At 44.9% G+C, this 25,359-nt stretch overlaps 1 protein-coding gene across 1 annotated transcript in view; it reads left to right on the forward strand.

Moving 5' to 3' along the window:
• The window catches only part of LOC147726410 (UDP-glycosyltransferase 3A1-like), a 351,985-nt gene that overhangs the window by 120,977 nt on the left and 205,649 nt on the right, over positions 1-25,359 (forward strand). Inside the window, exon 2 of the mRNA XM_086960533.1 lies at positions 16,443-16,541. Within this exon, the coding sequence (XP_086816659.1) occupies positions 16,443-16,541 (99 nt within the window). The remainder of the gene's footprint in view (positions 1-16,442; positions 16,542-25,359) is intronic.

The following is a 25,359-nucleotide window of genomic DNA, read 5'->3' on the forward strand; positions in this document are numbered from 1 at the left end:
TACCGCCAAAATTGCTGAGAAAATTGCAAATGTGCAACCGATGACATTTGCGGAGCAGAATAATCTTTTACACCCCTCCCAATCGGGCTTCCGGAAAGGCTTCTCTACTGAGACGGCCTTATTAAGAGCCACCGAAACTCTCCGTCAAGGAGCGGACGCTGGACTAACCATGGCACTGGTCATGCTAGATCTAAGCGCAGCGTTCGACACTGTAGCACACATCACCTTGCTACAGTGTCTGAACAGAGGAGGTGTGACCGATAGAGCACTCGGTTGGCTGAAATCGTTTCTAACAGGCAGAAGCTTTCAGGTTCAACGGGGCTCATTTCGGTCTGAGGAGTGCGTATTGGAACAGGGAGTACCACAGGGCTCTGCTCTAAGTCCTACCCTTTTTAATCTATACATGGCACCCCTGGCGGAGTTGGTTCAATCGTTCGGCGTAGAGATTGTATCCTACGCCGACGATACTCAGCTCCTACTCACCCTCACTCAAACTCCGGCTGCTGAGGCTAACAATTTCAGAGCCTGTATGCAAGCACTGGCCACTTGGATGGATACGCACTGCCTTAAATTGAACGGATCCAAGACGGAAGTCTTGGTGGTAGGCGGTGATCAAAGACACTGGACATGCGATTGGTGGCCAAACTGCCTAGGCGATATGCCAACACCATGCACTGAAGCAAAAAACTTAGGGATATGGATGGAGTCCTAAAAACTCTCAATAAAACCTTAGATCTCCTTCCTTTAGAGGCCAGGCACACTATGACCCAGGCACTAATCACTTCACGCCTCGATTACGGGAACGTCCTGCTCTTGGGAGCTTCTAGTAAAAGCATAGGACGACTGCAGGTACTGCAAAATGCTGCAGCTCGCCTAGTGCTTAGACTCCCACGAAGGGCTCACTCTAAAGCCACCCTGGATGCCCTCCACTGGCTCCCAGTGAAAAAAAGAATAAAATACAAAGCACTCCTCATATGCCATCAGATTATCTGGAACAAAGCCCCCGGATATCTGTCAGGTCTGGTTACCAGATACGAACCACGCAGATCACTAAGATCTAGCGATACGGGCACCCTTGTGATCCACCGCTACAGGAGAGAAAAATGGGATGCCGGTCGTTCAGAGTGACGGCAGCCACAGCATGGAACAAACTTCCAATCCATCTCCGCCTAGAGCCTTCAGAAAATATTTTCCGACGAAAACTCAAAACTTTTCTTTTTTCCTTATTGCCCACCACTGCCCTTTTGGCCTCGCTCTGTCTACTCCCCCCTTATGAGTTTATGCCTCTCTTTTTTAGCGCGGGGACACGCCGAGATGGCGTATTTTTCCATGCGCTCTACAAATGTCATTATTATTATTATTATCCAGGAAATTTATAGGGCAGCCACCTGGCAGTCCCATCACACATTTGTGCGACATTATTGGCTTGATGTTTTACATGCCTCTGCTGACAGTTTTTCTGTTGGCATCTTGAACGCTGCTGTTCTTTGATCAGTTATTGATTAAAGTTTTGTACTTTTGCATGGATCCCTGGTGTCCTGCGTTTTTCTTCTTGGTTCTCTGCTTGTGAGTGCATCACATAGTAAGGACTGGGGCGGGGAGGACCCCTGAGGGGTTTATGTCTTGTTACTGACCGGTAATCTTAATTTCCCCGATTAGGGTCCTACCCGTCCCAGTGCTCTCCCTCCCTCCCTCCCGCTGTGTTTGTGTCTGAGTCTTGTTGATAACAGGCATGGAGGTGGGTAGGAGGGGCTTATGTAACTTTTAAACTTTTGGATGTCTGGCGTTTTGATTGGCTGGGTGGAGGCAGGACTGTCTCGCGTAGTAAGGACTGGGACAGGGGGGATCCTAATCGGGGTAATGAAGATTATCGGTAATAACAAGACATTCACCATTGAGAAATAAAAAAAGTTGCAATATGGAAATGCACATCAGCCTGAAATTCTTTCAGTTGAAAAATGCAATATTATTTATGCATGTGGATTTTCTAGGGATGATGTGTCTTTAGGAGTAGTTCTGAGAATCTGGAAGAGTTAAAAAAAATCAGAAATGTACTTGCAATGTAGGTGCACCACTGTGAGTATATTTACAACTTGTTCATCAGTCGAACTGAATGACTTAATGGAGGAGTGGGTAATGTATGAAACTGGAGAAAAAACCATTAGAGGAGCCAGTACTGGTGATTGAATTTATTTTCACTCGTCACATGACTCATAGCCTGGCAGTCAGGAAACATTATAGGACTATAATAAGAACAAACATATCCTAGATCTGATAATACTAAGATTTATATGTTTCAGCGCAAGATAAGGCTACATATAACCCTCGGTTGAAACAAAACATCTATTGGGAGCTGTACAAAACTTAGGGCCCCATTCTGTATACACCCAAGGCCTTTAGTCTTGGATCCCATGTTACTTGTTGAAGTAATACCTCGCAAAGTAAATATCACCAACTGCAGGAGTTCCTCCATTGTGTAAATTCTGCTCCTCAGAATGGGGATTATACACAGAGTTTGTCACATGCAGTTTAGCATGAGTCATTGTGGAAGTTATATTGTCTCTGACATAAACTTGCTTTGTGTATTGAACAGTAAGTATGGCTTGCCAGCTGCAATGTCACAAGACCTATCAAATACAACTGAGCCCTGTTCCAAATTCGGCTAAAATAAATTGGCAAGACAAGCATTAGCAGAAATGAATGCAGTAGGCAAGCCAGTGGGAGGGATATTAGTAAATGTGATCTTTTAAAAATTATTTTCACATATTTTAGGACCAGTCGGAGGCTGATTAACAGCATATGGTAGAATTTCCTTCTTTATGTAGTCATTAGTGTGCACACCCCAATCTACACAGGGCACACATTGACTTGAAGAGCATTCTTTTCTGGGATTCTCAGCTGCCATTAAATGTCAGCCAGTCACACTCACAAACTAACATATTCTCGATATTATTCTCGTAATATGGACTTCAATAAGGAGGAAAGGCTGTATTACCATGGAGGAAACGCCAGTGGGAAATCTTCTCTGTGTCTTAGTTTTTATCTGGCACTCATATTTACATTCTATGTGAAAATGAGTGACTGACTTGTATGTATCGTGCATTATACTAATAAAGGTTTACTATGCCCTAAATAATGATAGGGAAACCACTTTTAAAACATATCACAGTAACAAATTGGTATCCGAATCCGACCTCGCTATCGTCCACTTCTCGACTGCCCTCCCATTTAAACCATCAGAATAAAATAACAAAAAAGGAAGAAGGGGGCCATTTGGAAAGAGAGGACAGAGTCGGAAGTGAGGAACATTCTTCCAAAGGAGCAGGGAAGTAGTTGCTAGATTCCAGGGTATAAGAGTGACAGGTGTAGAAACGCAGACAACAAGGAAGGACTACCGATTGTCAGACATCTTTCTTTTTTCATATTCAATATTCGATACATAACCTATGACATATATTTAGATGTATTACGTGACAGTGGCTTCACAATTTGCTTGACTTATGATATCAAGTTATATGTGATTAATTTAGTGCCTTAGTAGAGCACAGACCTTATGATAAACCAAGCCATCTTTTTGTGCACTAAGGGTTATTTTTTATAGCAATAGGATTTGTGCAAATTTGATCAAGTTCATTGGAATACTGTAATTGTATATAAATGTATATATTTGTTCTTTGTAGAATTTTTTTTTTCGTTACATCAAATTATTTGTTTGGTTTATTGTACAGGATGTATTATAGGGTATGGTTATGAATGCTGTATGTTTGAAGATGAATGCTTGATGTGATGGTGTTGGATTATATGGTATTGTGTACAAGGAATGTGTGGGCTTGTTTTTGAAATGTAATATATGTATGTAAAAATTGACAACGGTTTCTCTAAAAAATGAAATAAGAGTAAAAATTAAAAGCAACTCATGAGCTTTATGATATAGTGATGGTCAGTTCTTATATCAATATTGATTCAGTATAGTAATCTGTAGCAGTATTGGCAATTGTTTTTTGGTTGGTGTTAGTATAGCACAGACATATTCTCATGCACAATGAATCTTTGCATAAATACATAACAAGAGGGCGATGGTAATTTAAATCAGGTTCAGAAAATATATAACTGTGGGACAGAAAATGATGTCAGGTTCAAATGCCCATTGGAGGTATTTTAGTCATCAGTGTGTACTTTATCAGGTTGCCATACACACACATACACTCATTAGTTTATCTAGGGGCTTTGAATCATAGATCATAGTTCACACACAGCATTTATAAGTTAAATAAGGTTTCAAGGCATAGTCACAGTGGAACCTCTATGGGAGTAGAGGAACATTGAACCCTAGGCTGGGAGTCAGAATGTAAGAGTCATCTTTAGGTTGTTGGAGCAGGTATTACAGGAACACTTGGAACCCCCTTAATTCTTTTTTAAGGGAAGGGGAGAGTTTTTAGGTCAGTGAAAGAAGTGGTAGAGTCCCTAAGCATGGAATGGAAATGATTGACTCCTGGTTATGTGCTTGGCTTGGTTATGATGCAAAGTCTTCAGGTGGCCACCAGAAATGTTTTGTTGCTCAACAGCAAGGGGGTCTGCAGTCAGAGTAATTGCTTGTGTAAAATGAACCGTGTTTACACTTGGTTTGAAGCTCGAACGTGGGAGCTGGAGCAACCCCTTCTGTGTAGGGCTCGATGTCTTTTGGGCAAATATCATAAGGGTGGAACCATAGAAAATAGTCTTAAATTGGGCTGCGGCATAATCTGGTAGTCTGGTTAGGAATGCCTCTGATGAGGAACGACGTTATGGACTGAACCATATAACGCCGCCTTCCTCGAGACAAATGGATCCCTCGACCCCTCACAGTCTGGCTTCCGAGCCAACCACAGCACCGAGACCGCCCTCATCGCTGCCACCGATGACATCCGAGCCCTGATGGACAACGGAGAAACAGCGGCCCTCATCCTCCTAGACCTCTCCGCGGCATTCGACACTGTCTGCCACCGCACCCTAGTGCAGCGCCTCAGCAACGTCGGAATCCAGGAGAGGGCACTGGAGTGGATCATCTCCTTCCTCGACGGAAGAACACAGAGAGTCCGACTACCACCGTACAAGTCAGAGGCCACCGAAGTCATCTGCGGCGTCCCTCAAGGATCCTCGCTGAGCCCCACCCTCTTCAACGTCTACATGAGCCCCCTCGCGGCCATCGCACGCCAGCACAACCTCAACATCATCTCCTACGCTGACGACACCCAGCTGATCCTCTCCCTGACCAACGACCCCGCCGCCGCCAGAGCCGACCTTCACGAAGGGATGAAAGACGTAGCCGAGTGGATGACGACCAGCCGCCTGAAACTGAACTCAGACAAGACGGAAGTCCTCATCCTGGGCTCCTCGCCCTCTGCCTGGGACGACTCCTGGTGGCCCCCCGCCCTGGGCACCGCACCCAAACCGACAGACCACGCACGAAACCTGGGCGTCAACCTGGACTCCTCCCTCTCCATGACCAGACAAGTCAACGCCGTCTCCTCGTCGTGCTTCTACATCCTGCGCATGCTACTGAAGATCTTCCGGTGGATCCCCACCGAGACCAGGAAGACGGTCGGTCACCCAGGCCCTCGTCACCAGCCGACTGGAATTGGCAACGCCCTCTACGCCGGAACCACCGCCAAGCTCCAGAAGAGACTCCAGCGGATCCAGAACACCTCAGCCAGACTCATCCTCGACATCCCACGACACAGCCACATCTCCGGACATCTGAGAGACCTGCATTGGCTCCCCGTCAACAAAAGAATCACCTTCCGTCTCCTCACCCACGCACACAAAGCCCTACACGATCAAGGCCCGAGCTACCTCAACAACCGCATCAACTTCTACGCTCCCAAACGCCATCTCCGATCAGCCAGTCACGCCCACGCCGCCGTCCCCCGCATCCGAAGAACGACAACAGGAGGAAGGTCCTTCTCCTACCTGGCCGCCAAGACCTGGAACTCCCTCCCGACCGACCTGCGCCTGACCCAAGACCACCTCTCCTTCAGAAAGAAGCTCAAGACCTGGCTGTTCGAGCAGTAGCAGCACCCCCTCCCCACCCCCCAAGCGCCTTGAGACCCTCCGGGTAAGTAGTGCGCTCTACAAATGTTCTTTGTTTGTTTGTTTGACATGTGAGCTTTAACAGAGAGCTGGGAGTCAATATAGGATATAGGAGATAAGGGGCACGGCATGTGAAGCGGGATGAAGCCAACTGTATCCATCCTAGTGCTACAAGATTAGATCTGTAGGTCCGCCGCTGTAAAGCTGTATGCACTGGTGTTTGGCGCTCTCCTAGCTGGTGAACAGACTTCTTAAACATCCTATGTTGAGATATAAGTTAGTTATGGAAAGGACGGAACACTGCAGGGCCCCACATCAGAGTGACAGAAAAGAAGTCCTGGCAGTCTCACCCTGGATGAATTATTGGCTTCCTGTCAGATATGAAAAGAAGTGAAGAGAACATGTATCTCTGGACACAAGAATTGAAGGGTTAAAGGAAATAGTATTTTGATTTGTCATCAAAATTTGGCCAGCTGAATCTTCCTACCTGTTTCTGTAAAACACAAAACATTTGACAGGCAGGTTTGTAACTGTCTTAAGTCCAAAGCAGTTGCACAACTCAAAAGTTTGTATGCACTTGTTCAAGGGTTCTAAACCTAAGGATTCTTCTCTTCTACTACCAAAGCACAACCCTGAATGCAATTGTTAAACTTAGACAAACAGAGTTAAGTAAAAGAAACATTATTCCCATCCTTTGGAATGCTCTGCAGATTTCCCAGGTGTTGGTATATGCATTGAAAAGATGGACTGTCATATCTATCAATGCACTTTCACTGTCTGGGAACACAGCCCTTACCTGCCTTCTTGTGTAAGGCTAGGGGTATGCGGAATGGATTCCATTCATGTCCAGCACTCTGGCTGACTCAAATACACTTTGCTTGTGCCACATGGGTTACACACCAACACACTTATTATTCACTCTGTTTGTTAGCACACATGACTTGACAAGAGCATAGAAGCATAACTTTACTCGAGTCTGCCAGAAGGCCCCCACCAACAGTCATCTAGATAAAAAGGTCCGATAGCACTATTTGTCCCTAAAAAACCTTATGCTGCCACCATCGCTCTACATGCTAAACCAGTCAGCAGGGATGGTGGTCCCCTGTCTCGAATGAGGTCAGGCTTGAAGTGCTAGGACTAGTGCAGGACCTCTCATAGTCAGGAACTTGCCAAGGCCTCTGTGCACACGCTGGATTCGTGCGGTCAAAAGTCAGAATGGCGGATATGCCTCGGAACTGGGGTTATACAATAATGCAGAGTTTATCACATGCAGCATTTCATGAGTCATTGTGGAAGTTATACTCTTCTGGCATAAACTCAATTTGTGCATTGACGAGTAAATATGATTTAGCTGCTGAACTATCACAAGACATACTAAATAGAGCCAAGCTCTGTTCCAGAATCAGATAATGTGACTTGGCAAGACAAGCATCTGCCGAAACAAAGGAATAGGCAGACCACTGGGAGGCATATTACTAGATGTGATCTTATTTTAATTATTTCCACCTATTTTAGGAGCAGTTGATGGACTTGTTGGCAGCTGATTGTAGTGCCTCCTTTATGTAGTCAATACTATGCACACCCCAATCTACACAGTGCACAACGTGACTTGAGCATCCTTTCCTGGGCTTCTCAGCTGCCTTAGAGAGTCAGACAGACACACTCTCTAATATGTGCCCGACAGTATTCTCTTACCATGGACTTAAGGAGGATGAAACGCTGCATTACCATCACATGCAAGAAGGCCTGTGGGAAATCCGCTATGTTGTGGCTTAATGGGCAAACATACCTTTTGCCAGTGCTCTACATTATCTCACAACTCATAATTACATTCTGTGTATCATAGGCTCATAAACGAGGGAGGAAATGAGTGACTTGACTGTCGCGTATACAGCTTTATATTAATAAAAGTTCTCTATGCCCCGAACAATCATAGGGAAAAGACTCAGCAAAACAAGTCGCAATAACAATTGGTGTCAGAAACTTGACCTGGCTCCTTTCCACCTATCACCTCCTGTCCCATTTAAACCCATCAGAATAAAATAACAAAAAAGGCAGAAGGGTGCACGCAGGAGATATGGAAAGAGGTGAAAGAGTAGGGGCTGGGGAAAAGTCTTCCAATGGAGTAGTAGCTAGCTTCCAGGATAAGACATTGGCAGCAGTAGAAGCATAGACATCGAGGAAGGACTGCACATTGTCTGACGTATTTATTTTTTCATATTCAATATTGCAGATGTTAATGTGAAATAGAACCAATGACATATTATCAAGATATATTATGTGGCAATGGCTTTACAACGTGCGTGACATGATGATATCAAGGAATATTTTTGTGTATTTATTGTCTTTTGGTAACACAGACCTATTCTCATGGGCAATGAAGCATTGCACATATACATAGCAATGTACAATTCAATCAGGTTTAGATTATATATAACTGAGGGATAAAAAATGGTGTCAGGTTATGGTGCCCATTAGATGTATTTCAGCCTGCAGTGTGCATCTTATCAAATAGCCAAACACACATACACTCCATCATTTGTCTAGGGGATTGCAGTCATTGTACATAGTTCACACAAAGCAGCACAAAGCAGTTATAAATTAAATCAGGTGGCAAGGCGTAGTCATAGTGTGAAAGTGAGAGGCTCAATTTTGGAGTCCCGAAAGAATCTGTCAGACCTCGATCATACTGCGGGCCCCGTCCTGACAGCTTTAGGCCTTTTAATAAGCTCACTGTAGAGGCAATGGACAGTGCACTCAGGCCACATCCCATTTCTTTTAATGGAATGCTGGAGAGAGATGGACTCTCCCTGGAGAACTGGTTATAGCTCCGCTCGTTGGAGCCGGACCCGGGTAGCAAAAGCCAGTAGGGCCTCGGCACCATGGTTTACGGAGGCTCTTCATAAAAGTAAAAGCGCATGTAAACGTCTGGAGAGAGTATGGCGGAAGACTTTTAATCCCTCTGACAAAGCCATTTACAAACAGGCCTTAAAAATCCATTACTCCAAGGGTCGTGATGAAAAGAAACTCTTCCTATCCACCAAAGTTGAACAAGCTGGGAACAAGAGTAAGGGGCTGTTTAAATTCGTCAAAGACTTTAACATCCCCAAATGCTATGGACAGCCCATTTACCCCGACCAGCGGCTGGACTAACAGTTTAGCGCATTATTTCTTTGAGAAGATTACAATCATCCAAGATTCTTTTAAGGAGCTGCTTTGGAATGAGGGGTAAAATACAGCTGCTCCTCTCAGAGTTAATTCTACTTTAGGTGCATCTCTCTCACAGTTTCCGCCTATCCTACTAGATAAATCCCTTGAGTTAATGATGGCCCTGAAATCCGGTTCCCTCGTGGACTCTTGTCTGGCGAGAGTTTTGGCCTCAATTGCCGAAGCGATTAATCCAGCGGTTAACCGGGTTCTTAACTCCTCCTTGTTGGAGGGAATAATGCCTGAGAGCTGAAAACACGCAAGAATCCTCCCACAGTTAAAAAAAACCTACAGCAGACCCACTGATAGCGAGTAACTATAGGCCAGTTCACTGTTGCCTTTCTTTTCCAAAGTTTTCGAGAAATATGTAAACATAGTTACTACGGAATATGTGGAGGCCAATAACATATTACATCCGAGTCAGTCAGGGTTCAGAGCAAACTTCAGCACTGTGACGGCCCTACTAGAAGTCTCTGAAACTATCAAAACTACATTGCATTGTGGGGGCAATGCAGTACTGGTGCTATTGGATCTGTCTGCGGCTTTTGATACCGAGCCCCATGACCGACTCCTGGAAAGGCTTCAGGATTGTGGCATTGGCGGCATGGTTCTCAAATGGTACACCTCCTTTTAAATGGGCCGCCAACAAACAGTATGGCCCCCCCCCCTTTCGTGAACCCTATGACTCCCATGAAAGTTGGAGTTCCCCTGGGCTCTATTTTAAGTCCGGCCTTGTTTAATGTGTATATGCCCCCTTTGCGCTCTTAGCGGAGGAATACAGCGCTAAAATGGTATCTTATGCCGATGACATGTAACTTCTGTTCACCTGTGAGAAGGGTTCCGTGTTCAGAGGCAGTGAGATAAACACCTGCCTAACGTAGGTGTTTTCCGGGCTTAGAGGCAACCAATTAAAGTGTAATCCCGAAAAATCAGGGATTATTATTTTTTTGGTTCCAAATAAAGTGAGGCCACTGGACATGTCCCCCCCATCCCTTCCCGATGTCCGCTGTTACCACCATAAAACAACTTGGGGTGAAGCTGGATTTGGACATGTCCATGAAGACCCAAATTCAACCTGTTCCTGGCACCTGCTTTGGGCTGCTAAAAATGCTTACGACTTCCTCCCACTGTTCTCGGTCCCCCTCAGAAAGACGGTAGTTCAGGCCCTGATTGCATCAAGGCTGGACTACGCAAATGTCCTAAATTTAGGCTTACCAGAATATCTGTTAGGTCACCTGCAGGTGATCCAGTATGCGGCGGCCAGAGCTATTCTTATGGTGGGACCCAGGGCTAATATGACCCCCCACCTAAAATTTCTTCATTGGCTTCCCGTATGTAAGAGGGTCCAGTTTAAGGCTCTCGCCTTGGCCTTTAAGGTCCTACACAACTCAGTGCCCATTATATTAGGAAAAGGATCCCCACGACACCCCCAGACAGACAATAAGGTCCTCGATGCAGTACCTGGTGACCATCCCTAGGTTTTCTCGTTCCCGCATAGGCGGCCGCTCTTTTCAAGTGGTGGCATCCCGTTTTGGTAACCGTCTGCCACCTTCTCTTAGACAGACATCTGATTTAGGTGCGTTCATGAGGAAATTAAAAACCTGGCTATTTCAACAGTAGTACAAGTCCGTTGCTGGGAGCACACTCTGCCTGTTTAGCGGTCTTTAGCGTCGGGACACTCTGTGGAGTAGCCAAGCGCTTTACAAATACCCAATTACATTATATTACATGGAACCCTGTGCTAGGATCCAGAAGGTTTGAGGCCTCTGCAGGTTGTTTTTGTAGATATTGCAGGAACATTTTTAACCCCGTAAATATTTTTTTAAGAGAAGGAGAGAGTTTTAAGGTCAGTGAAAGATATCCTAGAGTCTCGAAGCATGGAATAGAAACGATTGACTCCTGGTTATGTGCTTACTGGGCTCCAGTCTGGCTTGATGTTTACATACCAAGCATTTCTGGTTCAGGAGTCCACCAAAAATGAGTAGTTCGTCTACAGCAAGGTAGTCTGTTTTTCGAAATAATTACTTGTGTAAAATGAACCACGTTTACAGTTGGATTCAGTTTAGTTCAGTTGAGCAATTCTTTATTCGGCTGGACAGGCCACAAAAGACACATGAACAGCATGGCACAACATAATAATACAACATTGTTAAAAGAGAATTCCATAACTGAAACATCAAATTAATAAAATTCATTAAAACAACAAAATATCTCAATCGATGAATATCAGCAAACACAAATAAATACAAACGGTGCTCATAGAAATGATCGAATGTGCAAATTGTCAATGATAAAACCACTAAAAGCCAGATTAAAAAGGTAAAAGGGAGAAAAGAAAATCGCACGAAACAAGTGTGCCAATCATATAAATGAAATCTATCACAGCACTAAGTAATATATTAACCCTCCATCAGTCTGCTGGCTCAATAGCAGCTTTTAAAAAAGAGCATATTCTTAGACAGATATTCGAAGTGTTAAACAATTGTCGATGATATCGCACTTTATTGCATCTGCAATAACCAAGTTTTTTTTAACAAAGGCTTGAGAAAGTGCATTTGTGCTGTTTATAGTAAGCGCAAAAAAACATTTAACGCAACAAGGACTGTTCAGAGAGGTTATCACACGGGTAAGTTAGCATGAGAACCATCAAAACACAAAACACACCATACAGTGTTGTTAGATCTAAACCGAAAAAGCGAAGATTGCTCAGAGTGAGTTAATTCAAGTCCAAGATAGAAAACTGGTTCAACGGAAGTAAGCAGCCTATAATAAAGTGACACTGTGCTTTTCGTACTCACCAGTGCAAATCTTCACGGAGCTGAATATATAAATGCTTAACAATTAATGTATCCTCTTTCTTCATAGCTGTAGGTAGAGAAAAGAGAGGGGACAACCCCAAGGTCTTCAAAAAGTTAGATATGTAACTCAGCCATGGTATAGCACATCCTTTATCCAGGCCGAGACAATCCTAAATAATATCCCTGCATAGCTTGCCATGGGGATTCACCCCGATACTGATCCAAAGCAACAGGGGTACCAAATGGACTATATCCTCAATGTATTGCTGATCAAGCTCTGTGTGGAGGATATAACTCGAAGCTGTTGGAGGGAGGTGTAAAAACCTTCGAGAAATACGTTTTTCGTCAGGCCGTAGTGAAGAGGCAAGTTGGTAACACCAAACTGCTGACCCATACACTGCTCCAAGGATACTATGAGCGCTCTACACTTTAAACAAGGGAGAAATAGTACCTTTAAATGAGATGCTCGAGAGATAAAAAATGGCTCCCGCTGCTCTGCGGAGCTTCAAGAGGCTGATAGCCAGAAACCGGTCCTTGGATGCTTGATTCCGGTCTGGGAAAGACATGGCTTGGTAGTTCGGACTGGACTGTTCCCATGAGGCACAGGGTCAGAGCTGATTTGCATATAGCCAGTGTCTAACCCAGGGTGGTGTAGAGTGCAAAAAAACGATGGATTTAGGCCCAGATCATTGTACTGGGGTGAATGTATGACCAGGGCCGGCTCCAGGCTCATGGTGGCCCTGTGCAGGGAGCGTAGGTGGGGGCCCCGGAAGAGGGGGTCCGGACGGGTCGGAGCTCAGGAAGGTGTTTCATAATTAAAGCATCTCTTTAGAATACATGCTGCTTTAGGAAGACCACCTTATTCATTTCGTCTTCCGTCTTTAGGGGATTTCTTTCTTAGCATTTTTGCTTTTGGTTTAAATGAAGTATACATAGATAAATATGTTGGCTCTAGCAACAGCAAGTGCACAGTATGCCATGTTATATGTATTTTTATATAGCTAGGGCAACGAGTAGCTGAAGGCAGGGTGTGTGAGAAAAGGCTTCTGGCCTATGTTTATATGCCAAATTAGAGGAAATAGTGAATTGTGATTGCTGGATTGTTAGCCGACCTATGTATGTGTTTGTTTCACTTGGCTGGACTGTTTGCCCCAAGCCCATCCCATTAATTCAACACCTGTCCCACTACCGTCCCACCATTGCACAGACGCCATCAGATGAGTTTTCAGTGCTAAAGGCGGTATTCAATAATACGTTGATCCTATAATCTATAAAATTGTAGAGTGCTGCTAGGAAAGCATTTCGCCTTCATGCCTAAGAAAGACATTTCACAATTGCCGTTCTCCTTTTGTAGAGGTACTTTGCCACAAAAGACACCTTTGTTGTTAATTGAGGCACACCACATTAAAAGTGAGACTGGCATGAAAGGCATATGATTATGATTACCGTTGACTTTATTTCCCCGTGTGATTTCAAAAGGTCGTACTTGGGCCTCATGAGTCGGCAGGCGGGCCTGCCATGCCATGATGCGAAATTGGGCAAAGGGCTGCCTAGTAGTTAGTTTACAAGCAGCACGTGGAGCACCACCACACTCGTGCTTGTACATAAATTAAGTGAGTGCCACAAATGTCAAAAACAAATAATCCAGTCCAGACAATGAAATATAATCAATGAAATGAATCTTTCAGTACATGACGTTTGTACATAACATGATCATTCTGCCCTTACCCGCCAGGTCACAGGACAGGTGCGCAGCGTACACAGTACAGTAAGTACTTCTTTAATCTGAGGCTGCGCTGCTCAGCTCAGGCTCACTCTCAGCTTACTCCTATCCGACGGACGGACGACGACCACCGACCACCGACCACCACAGAATGCTGTTATGTTGCAGCTGAGCCAGAGACTAATAGACAAAAGCCACACAAGTTACGCACACGTGCCGGGAAGCAGCCAGGTTAGGTTGACAGTCTGCGTGCGCGCGCGCTGCCGTGCCACAGATCACCTTGGCTTCCGGCGTCTGTCTGTGCCAGCCCACCGGGTGATGACAGTCAACTCAGCCTGGTCATGAATCATCTTAATTAACACCCCGGTGCCCCTGCTGCCCAATCAGGAGGTCGGTGATGCGGAGCCAGAGAGGAGGCCAGGGAAGTGAAAGGGGGGGGGGGGAGGGGGAGGGGAATGGGGGGGAATAGGGTGGGGGGTGACAAGGCTTGCGGAAGTGACAGTAAAAAACTGAAACTAAAAGCCGCCGGGGTCGGAGGCCGCCAAATCCTGCCAGGGGCCGCCAGTGCCACGAATATGTGTATGATTCGATCCTCGTCGTGGCGGCCCCTGGGGTTTGGCGGCCCTGTGCAGGTGCACACTTTGCACATGCCTTGGGCAGGCCCTGGTATGACATTGTTCTACATTCTGTCCATCAACTGTGTTTTTTGCAATTTTCACCCCGAGTGTGCTGGGTATAGTCAGACGTGAGTCCCAGGCTCTCCACCCCACTGGAGTCAAGCTATCTAGGCTGATGAAGGCTGATAGCCAGAAACCGGTCCTTGGATGCTTGATTCCGGTCTGGGAAAGACATGGCTTGGTAGTTCGGACTGGATTGTTCCCATGAGGCACAGGGTCAGAGCTGATTTGCATATAGCCAGTGTCTAACCCAGGGTGGTGTGGAGTGCAAAAAACGATGGATTTAGGCCCAGATCCTTGTACTGGGGTGAATGTATGACATTGTTCTACATTCTGTCCATCAACTGCGTTTTTTGCGAGCTTCAAGAGACAGCAAGTCACCTGTACGTGCAAGGTGCCTGCAGAGTTAAATGTAATTCCCAGGTAACTAAACTCTTTAACTCCAATCAAAGACTGTACTTTAGCAATAAGTCTGCTTGAGGTACTTTTACCAAGCCAACAAGACATGATTTGTTACTTGCCGTAACTTGTGGTCAGATATTGTTTTCTTATAAAGAGCACAAAGCGGTCCACTGGTGCACTTAAAGTCAGCAGGACCGCATTGTCCGTGTACAACAAAGCCGGTACCTGGACTCCGACAATTCTAGGGGTATCAACGAGACTGGATGTCAGTGTATGTCACTTGCTTTTAGTTAAGAATATTTAGGAAAGAACATATCATTTTATTGACCAAGGGTCAGATGTATCAAGATACACTTTTGCGATTCTTAAATAGCGATTTTTAAGGAATCGCTATTTGAGAATTGCAAAATGGTATGTATGTAGAAATTCACTATTTTTTTGCGATTTCTCTAAATTCCTTAATTGCAATTAGCAAATTGCTAATCGCAGTTAAGGAATAATTTCCCATTAATTTCTATGGGCCAGGAGGCCCATAGGAATGAATGTGAAATTATTCTCAATTTGCGATTCGCAATTTGCAAATCGCAAATTGAGAATAATTTCAAGGGTGCAAGGGTGTCCAAAGGACACCCTGTTGCACCCCTGAAATAAGCATGGGTGCACATGTGGTGCACATACATGCCCTAAGGGCATGTATGGGCATCACATGGCACTTTGAAAAATGCAAAAATGGGCATTTTTCAAGAAATTCGCAAATTACCACCAACTTGAAGTTGGTGGTAATTTGCGATTCCTTAGGGACAATTAGCAAATTTTTTTTTTGCATCATACAATGCATTTGAGGAATTGCAAATTTTGCGATTCCTTAAATGCAATCGCAAAATAAGGAATCGCAAATTTGCGATTCCTTATTTTGCACTTAAATTTGCTACATACATACCATTTTGCTCAAATGAGTTCGCAAACGCCGAATTTCGGCGTTTGCGAACCCATTTGAGCTTCATACATCTGGCCCTAAAAGTGGTCAAGGGTTCATCACTCAGAACACTGTTGCAGAACGATGCAAGTGATTATTTACATAGTAGTGAGTGCACAACTGACCAAAAATATAGCTATTATATTAGTATTCTAGCAATCAGGAAAAAGAGGTTTAGCTATATTGGAAAATAGAGAGTTTTACTAATATAGAAACTATAATAAAAAAAAGACTGCAGACGTTTTCGGTCCTTTTAATCAGTTACTATAGCCGATAGATCATCATCAGGTCATTCATCCACAATCATGGAGTACGACAGATAGCCACTGCCCTTGGGTTGTGATGGCACACACGGAATAGTTTCATGGTGTTTACAGCAGTATGGATTCTTCAATGCATGATTAGAAATAAATAAATAAAAACATTGTTGTAGTTGCAGAACAATTGAATGTGTGTCCATTAATACTCTGAAATGACGAGAAAGTCCTAGGAAACTGTTTACACAGAATGAAGTAAACCTTTTGTCTGCAGTCAGAATATATTATATATAGCTAATGTTTCCCTTTCTGTTTTTAACTTGCATCATTTAGGAGGAAGCCATTACCTTCTGATGAGTGAGATTTCGCATGTTCTTCAGAAGAGCGGTCATGAAGTCACAATGTTGCAATCTGGAAATATCAGTATCCCAGGTATATGAATTCTCCATGCAATGTACTGATAGTGTGTTCAAGATGCACAGTATTTCTGTGATAATTGCAGCGCCTTCCACTATAGCGACAGTCCTCTTTCCCGTTTTCTTTTTGTTTCTTCCCATGCAAAGAAATATTAAAAAACTGAGAGTACTAATTTCAGCAGAGGTATCTGCTGTGGCTTGTAATCTTATCAACTAGGTTTATGTGCTGTCATTGAAGGAAATACAGAGTGGACAACATATAAAAATTACAGAAAAGACGGCCTGACCAAGTTTCAGCACAACCATAACCTAAATACAATGAGTATAAGTCTGGTGCAGCACACTTCCCGTGCCCGTCGCCACAAGGCACAAAAAAGGTCAACAGATTTCTTCAGATAGTGGCAGGCGCACTCATTCAAATATAAGATAGAATCCTCTTTAGTCCAAATTGTTGAATTCTTTATTGCAGAAGTTGTACAGCCAACGTGTTTCGATCCTAGGCGGAACTTCGTCATGGCTGAAACAAGACCCAGAAAAGTATATATGTTACAAACAACACATTCCACAGGACATACGTATATACAATGCAACAATACAAAAATACAGAACTGGATGGGTTTTAAAAACAGACACACATGCCAAAAATTGATTTTCTTAAAAAAGTTGAATATGCACGACAAATAGCCTATATACAATTGCTCACATTCAAAAATATATATACATTGTGAACACCTTCAACATGATTATACAATCATATAAGACATAGATATATACAAATGTATTCAAACACATATATTAATTTTAAAAACTAAGACCATATGTTCTCACTTGATCAGTGGACAGATCCTATTTCACATTGGCTATTGGTAACCACCAGGCGGTGGAAAACCCTACTGAGTATCTCAAAGATTTATCTAAAAAGCTAACAAATTAAGATAAAGGGTAAAAACGACCACCACCATGGTAGTCCACACCGCTTAGTTGGGCTGTTCCCCCGCCCCTAATCAACTTGAGAAGCCAGACGATCAAGGGGGACGCAGAGTTCCAGACTTTGATATTATCTTTCAGCATAAGCTCAATGGATTTAATGCTGGCTCATCATTTAAACCTTAGTTAACTTGGTACGGTAAGGAAGCCAAATAAAATGGTTCAAATTACTCAACATCCACCTAGGTTTGCACAATGCTGTCACTGAAAGAACCTCCACTCCTTATCTGCCAGTCAGTCCTATCTACCCAACATCCCACTATCTTTGCAATTTGCGCTCCCACCCATAAAGGACAGGACAACAAAAAACCTATGGGCAGTGATAGCCCCTCAATTAAAGCAGAGGAGCGTCACCCCCCTGCTGCCAGCATCACAAAGGAGAAAAATAAAATGGTAATAAAATGAATTAATGACCAATTTCTTTGACCCTTTTGCCAGCCAGCCGTGTTTGGAGGCGAGGCCACTGCAACAGACTGGCAGCAGGGGAGGGTTGCTCTCTCCACCAGTTTACACTGCACATGTTCCTTTGGCCAGTTGTCTAGCGACGACCAGCCTGACATGCGCAGTGTAAACCTCTCCACTCAGCTGCCTAAGACAGCTTGGTAGAGAACAGGCACAGGCCTCCAGTGCCTGAGGAAGCATATAGGCACTCCAGCCAATCCTGATGCTGCTAACATTATCAGCTGCAAGAGAGAAACATCTGGATTGGACTGGAGACTTCAATTGCTGCAGAGACCACCAGCACTGAGGAAGATCGGAGGTGAGCCAGTGAAATGGATAAGTACATTTCCTTTAAAAAAAAAACACTTATAGTCAAACAATGCCTTCAGCCGCAACGCTAGAGCTCTAAGGGCCAGATTCGGATCTCGTAAGGAAGCCCTCCTGACAAGTACTGGAACGCACAAATCCGATTTGGTGCCTATTTTTTCAACCGAGTCATCACCCGTTCCTAACAACCAAGTACGATGCGACGATCTCGTCCGCATCGACCGAATCCTTTCCAGAACCCAATCCTGTTGGACAGACATGTTCGCAGATGAATTGTGCTTTGCAATGGAGCCGGATTTCGACCAAGTGAGTATGATGCATGATTTGGTCAGCAGTATTGCCTCAGTCTCAACGAGATGAAACAGCTGTCGGAATCGGACTTCGGGGGCCGTAACAGGTCCCCCTTCACCTGAAGCCCTTCGAATCAGTCACGGGGGTGCCCTTGGGTCCCCCTGATCCATGCATGCACAGTGTGGCGAGCAACATGGGGTGCCTGCCACAGGGTGTAAGCTTTTCCCCTCCCACCGCTTTTTGCTATGGGAACCTGTCGGTACCTGGGCTTCCATAGAGTCCGAGCGAACTGAGTTCGTCAGCGTACGGCTGCATCGTACTCATTCAGTCCGACTCGCACAGCTTATGTCACTTGGAAAATCCTCCAGATCAGAGTCGTACAGAGGGCTTTCCTAGTGTGTTCGTAATCTGGCCCTTAGTCATAGTTCGAATCAAATATGTTTAAAATGAGCCATGACTGACAGTTTTGGCTTTGACCTCTTGCTGGTCAGTGGTTGGTGTGTTGCTCACCAAATTTTTAGGGTGCCAGCCGCGATTGCTTATGGGAATGTGCTTGCCTTACCACAGTAGGAAACATCTTTGAGAACAGGGTATTAATTCCCTTTGAAACACTACTAAAGACATCCTATCTCTCCCAATGCGTTTCTGACTCACAGGAAGCTCCTGGCTGAATTGCACCCTCTATGATACAACACTAACATAGTACTGCAGACACACAATTACATGCAGATACTTTTTGACATGGGCATGGGTCACAAACTAATTGTCTGGTTATACAGATCTCTGTTAATATTTTACATCCCCCTAACCAAGCTCAAATTTCACTAGGAAAGAGACTTAGAACCCCTGCTCAGTGTTAAGGAGTGGAATAACTTCCTTGAATAGCCTAAGGACGTCTCTGGTATTACTAGACTCGAACAAATCTAGTCCTACCAAATGCATAGGGTGTTTATGTCCCCCAATTTATTTGAGAAATTACACCACACCACAACAGCCTGCTGCCATGATGAAATAGCAGATTTTTACCATACGATGTGGGACTGTCCTATCATAACTCAGTTCAGGCACACAGCTCAAGAGATCATTAGCAACGTAACCAGCATAGAATGCTACATCACCCCAGAAGCCCGCCTCTTGAATCTTCCACCTCACCCTAGCGGGAACCAAATTTACTGACCTATTAATGATTTGGGTGAAGGTACCGTTACCATGCAATGGAAATCCCCCTAACTTTAAGCAATGGGAAGCAACAGTCAAATGATTTGCATCCAGTGAAAGCATGGTCCTACAGAGGGAGGAGGTCAGTGGTCTATGGGAATTCCCAATAGCCGGAGAGTGGGAAGACTTATGAACAGCAGAGAGCACAAACAACAATGTAATGCTCCCTAAGAGGAATATTGCTCTACACAAGGCTGTTACCCCTATTGATAACTCTTTGCCACTTACAGTCACCATGGTTGCCATAAGTCTATTTGACCCTTAGTCGGACCAAACAATAGAAAAATAGAACTCTCACCAATATAATTTCAATGCACAACAGCATTAACCACTAGCACCCTCCACCCACGTGCTCTTATTATTGGCAGCCCCAGAAAGAACACCTGTCTTCTATAAATCACAGCTGGAGCCCTAACTCTCCACACACTTCAGCCATAGGAAAATTGTTCAGGTTACTCACATGGATAACAGGTACATCACTCTTTGCAAGCACCATCATATTCTGCTCTGACTTCCCTCACAACAGTAAATGTAAATGTAATTTGTACTTGTAGAGTGCACTAATACCCCAACTGGGGTGCCCTTGCACTGTAACACATACCGCTGTGGAACCCTTCCTGGCTTTTCCCTGTGAAATGTCCACTCCTGGGCACCCCCAAGGTGAAGTCAGGCATCCCTGCGCTGTTGGGGCCGTTGTGGAGATTAAACAAGCTATTGCACAGAGTTGCAGAGTGGAACACATGATTATAATAGGCACCGAGGCGAGAATTATCAGGTCCGGGGAAATTGAGCCCAAGACCCGCCAAGGCGGGAATTGAACCCTGGTCCCGGCCCAGACCTCCGCATCAGGGTCTACCGCTCTAACCATTGAGCCACACTTCTCCACAAGAGTAAGGGTTTCTTCCTCAAGCAACAACATCATATCGCCTTTGACATTGGGCAGCAGTCTGGGCGTCATTTACCTTTATTGCGCTCACATTTATTGTACGCCATTGACTACATTTTCTGGAAAGTCACTGAATACATTGACAAGGGCTGCAAGGACTATTGTACTGTACTATTTGATATGTTTGAAAAACAATATAAATATATGTTTTATAGAACTAGTTTTGCGCTATGAAATCACACTATCTTTTTAAATCTTTGTGGTGGCTCATAAAAATCCGATGCATCTTGTGTGGTAGGCCTTTGTCTGAAATTTTGAGGTGGTTAAATTAGCTGAATACCATAGTACACTCTTTTAACTAGTTCTTATATGCTGCATATATGCAATTTTTAGGGACTGCATTTGGTTGGTTCTTCGTGGCTTGCCAAGATAGAGTTAATTTGCAATAATGTTATGCCTGATTAATGTATTGTCATGAGTTATGTCCAACACCGAATGGCATGCCCATTGTTTTTCAGAGTAGAAGTGATATTGGGTGTTGGGGCACTTTGCTCCATGCAAATTCTGGTTCAATAATTTCCCTCCAAAGAATCTCTAGTTCTAACGGAGAAAGATGGAGGGGGGAGACAGCGGCGGTCAGCAAGATGCTCTTCCCCACCTCCGTGCAGGATACGCCTCGAGTGCTGCCTGACACCAACGACCTGTGCCTCGGCCTGCAGTCCTTCAGCATGACCGGTTGGGACTCACCCTTGGTGTACCCATGACCTGCAAGCTGCGGCCCACTCCACCGGGGACGGGACGGAGAGAAAGCAGCCGAGTAACCCCCCAGACAAGAGCACCGCACGCCGCAGAACCCCTCCACCATGCCAGGCTGCAGTGGCCCGGGTAGCGTCTCCCCAGGCACCGCCCTCCCCTTGCTGCCCCCACCCCTGCAAAGTAATAAATCCACCGGAGGAATGGAATCGGAACGGGGAAAGGTGCCGCCCAGCCCCCAAGAGGAGAAACCACCCACCCCTTGCTACCCCCACCCTAACAAAGAAATACATCCTACGGGAAAAAATGCATTCAAATGAGGGTGAAGGAGCGGCCCGGCCCTCGCGGAAGGAGCCCGGGAGAGCACTCACTTGTAACTTTTGGACTGGAAACACGTGTGGGCCCCACCTTTTTGGGACCGTCTCCTGTTGGCGCTCTTGCCCTGGTTCTTCTGTAAAGCACTCTGACACCTTCGGGTAATGTTAGCGCTTTAGAAAATCGCATTAAATAAATAAATGAATAAAAATAAAATAAAAGATGTCAAATTCAATACATTTTAATAACGTGAAACACGTTTGGCCCCACAAGGAATGCCGAAAATATTTATATTCTAACCATAAAGGTTTATTAAAAGATTTGCAAAGTTAAAACTCAAATCATCAAATTTAATTCAATAGCCAATACATAAATGCTTTAGTCAATATAATCAAAGCAATTCGAAATCATGAGCAAAGACAAACTGTTAAAGAGTTGTCTCAAATAGAATAATGCAAATGATTTCTCCCACAAAGAGGAACTTTATACACTTCTGTGCTAGGGAAAAGGCAAAGGAATTGGGAGAAAAGAAAGGATGTGGGATACTGCCAGAAAGACCCAGAAAGCAGTCGCGGCCAGCTTGACTCGTGGGTCGGGGTGGCGGGTGAGAGTTTGTGCGGGGATGGGGGCTGTTAAATCTTTTTTTTTAAAGAAACTTACCTTTCTGGGTCGCACAATGTCTCAGCTCCTGGCCGGGTCCTGTTTTCCTGCTCTCCTGCTGCACAGGAAACAGACAGCCACCCTCCCCTCCGCCAATCACAACGCTGTAATGGATGCGTTATGATTGGTGGGGATGGCTCCCAGCCAGGTGCCTTTTCTTCATAGACGCTGCATACAGACTACATGGAGAAAAGGGCGAGTGCGCATGACTGGTTTGGTCGGCCTCAGAGGGCCGACCAAGACAGGGCCCCAACATTGGGCAAGCCACTCTACCCCAACACGCCCACCCGCTCGATCCCAACCAGGCATACGCTTCTGCTTTCGTGCAGTGCGAGAAGCAGAAACATACATAGTTTTACCATTTTATGTTTCTGCCTCTCGCAATGCGAGAAAGCAGTGGCGCCTGTCCGAAAGGCAATAGCAAGCATCTGCTAGCAAGAAATAGGAAAAGGATCTCTCTCTCGCTAAGAGGCAGGAAGTATGCTTCTAAAAGGCATCGGGGAAAGCATCAGAGCTTTGGTTTTCATTAAATTAGCTTAAATTACACATTTTCCAAAACTTGTAACACCTACACATGATTCCCAGTCAGAGAATCAGTCATGGAAAGGCACAAGCCGATAAGGTAAATTCATTACTTTTCTCAAGTATAAATGTTTCAGACTTGCAGTTATCAATAACATAATAAAATATATTTTCCAAGGTTGTGTTTTGCAGGTGCTTTGCAAAAGCTTGTTAACACATTCTTGGATTGCATACAGAAGCATTTTTAAATGAGAATAGAAAATAATGCAAGCAGCATTCGAAGTTGCTGGTCCAGCTTCTCCAGAAATAAAGAAATATACAGGAGATGAAAGAAATGGCATTCAAATGTTAACCATTTAAAACCAGACATACAATAGTTTAATGCATGGAGGTACTAGTACCGGACAGTTAGTGTGCTGTGGATGTACACTGAATATGTGTGCCTGCAATGGTAAATTATATGGAGGACCTTGGGTTCCATTTTTGGAAGTCCAGGCCTGCCTTGTGAAGACATGAGGAGGAGAGGAACTCCCCCCCCCCCTCCCACACCTCTATATACATTTGTGTCTTGTTGCATTCCTGTGAGCTGGGTGGACACACACTGGAGGGAAAAAGGAAGAGACTCTCTTTACACTTCAAAAGGCTGGACACATCTCAGGAAGAGAGATGGGGCTGACAAGGCAATCATAAGGAGTAGAGCGGGGGCCCGGGGGTTAACCTCTGATTCACATATCACTGTAGCTGGCATTCAGATGTTAACTCTAGTAACTTCCTTGAATTGTAGGGAAGTCAGTTTCAAGTCTAGCTTGCTGTGATAGACAGTCTTTCATGAAGAAAGAAGAAAAGGAGAAGTGTTCATTTCAAATGAAACAGAACCCCAACACAAAAACTTCAAAGACTCTGGCCAGATGGAAATGGATTAAAAGGAGAGGTTGCGAGCCCAAAATTAGTCATCTGATAAGCAGCCAGATGGGCTCTATGAAAAGGGGAAGCTCTGCAAGACTTCTATCAGTGACCAGGACTGGGGCCCAAGTCCTGCTAGTCTACCTACTGGGTGTGAGGATATCATCCAGGACAACAAGATCACCTGCCCTGGTGCATGAAGCACCAGTGCCTGCCTGCTTGCCAAGACCAGTGTGCTATGTGAGGAAGAGGAGAGTGTTGGCGGCAGCAAGGTCCAGTGCGGAGCGCTGCAAGAAGATTCCCTGAGCTATATGTGAGGTTGTACACTGTTCGGGTCATTGCCCATGTGCTGTATCAGCTCTGCAACCCCTGTATGCCAGGCGAGAGACACTGGAGATTGAGCCGAGACTGAAGCACCATGTGGGCCTGAGAGAACCTGTACCGCCATGCTGCGGTGACTCTGTATGCCAGATGGGGTCATTAGTAAAGTTACTACTGCTGAATCGCTGTGACCCGAAATGGTCTTAGCGTGGACGTTTGCCCCAAGAAATTCTGTGCATGTGTTTTCCTAGTACCTTGAAACCCCATATGCCAGAAGGGGCTGCTGGTACCAAAGTGCCAAAGGATTCAGTTTGTTACCTGAAGGAGAAACTGAGGCTACATCCGACCGGCTAGACCTCTGTTACAAGGGAACTGCACCAGACTGACCTGAGGGCTACAGAAGATGCAATGGGCATAATTGACCCCTAAATAGGCTGCAGTCGGAGTGAAGATATGATTCAAACTACCCCACTGCTGAGTAAAGCTAACTTACCACGTCTTCACGAGCTGGGGACTGCACTGACATCTGAGGACTCTGCCAGCGCTGGTCAGGAGAGAGAGAGCCTGGAGTGCTGGGTGCTGCCACAAAGCTGCCAGCAGCATTCAATCTCTAAACTGTGCAGGGCTCATGGGTGCCCGTACTAAGGGAACCTGCTGCTCTGCCAAACTCCTCTGTGCTAGTTGCGCAGGCAAATATGACCTGGGCAAGTTATGCCCTGGGGGACTCGCTGACATTTTTTACTAATATCCTGAAGAGTCAACGGAAACTTGTGAGTATGGCCTAATAGTGTGCAGTTCCTGGATGCAGCCACCAATGAGTGGGGAATAACCCCAAATACGTTATATGAAGGAGGGTGGGACATGGATTTGCCTGACCACTACTAGAGCCCCGATCTCAAGGGGGGATTGTGTTGTTCTTCTGAATGTCATGTACATTTGCTTGTGTAGATTTCGAAGTAATATACTTATTGTGTTTGTATTTGACTAAGCATTGATGTATTGTTCATATTGAATTATGAGTTGTGTTCATTGCTCTGTATCTACTCTTTCCCTGAGGGACCATTGACTGCTTGATCACAGCTACCACTGAGAGTCAAGTGCAGAAGGGGCACTTGGCCCAGTTGCACGGGATCCATAATAGGTCCAGCCCCAGGACATCAGGAGTAAAAGGCTTCAACCACCACAGTTGTGTGCCCTGCGAACCTTTGAA

Source organism: Lissotriton vulgaris, chromosome 3_1 (assembly GCF_964263255.1).
Source record: "Lissotriton vulgaris chromosome 3_1, aLisVul1.2, whole genome shotgun sequence".
In the NCBI taxonomy this organism is placed as follows: Eukaryota; Metazoa; Chordata; class Amphibia; order Caudata; family Salamandridae; genus Lissotriton; species Lissotriton vulgaris.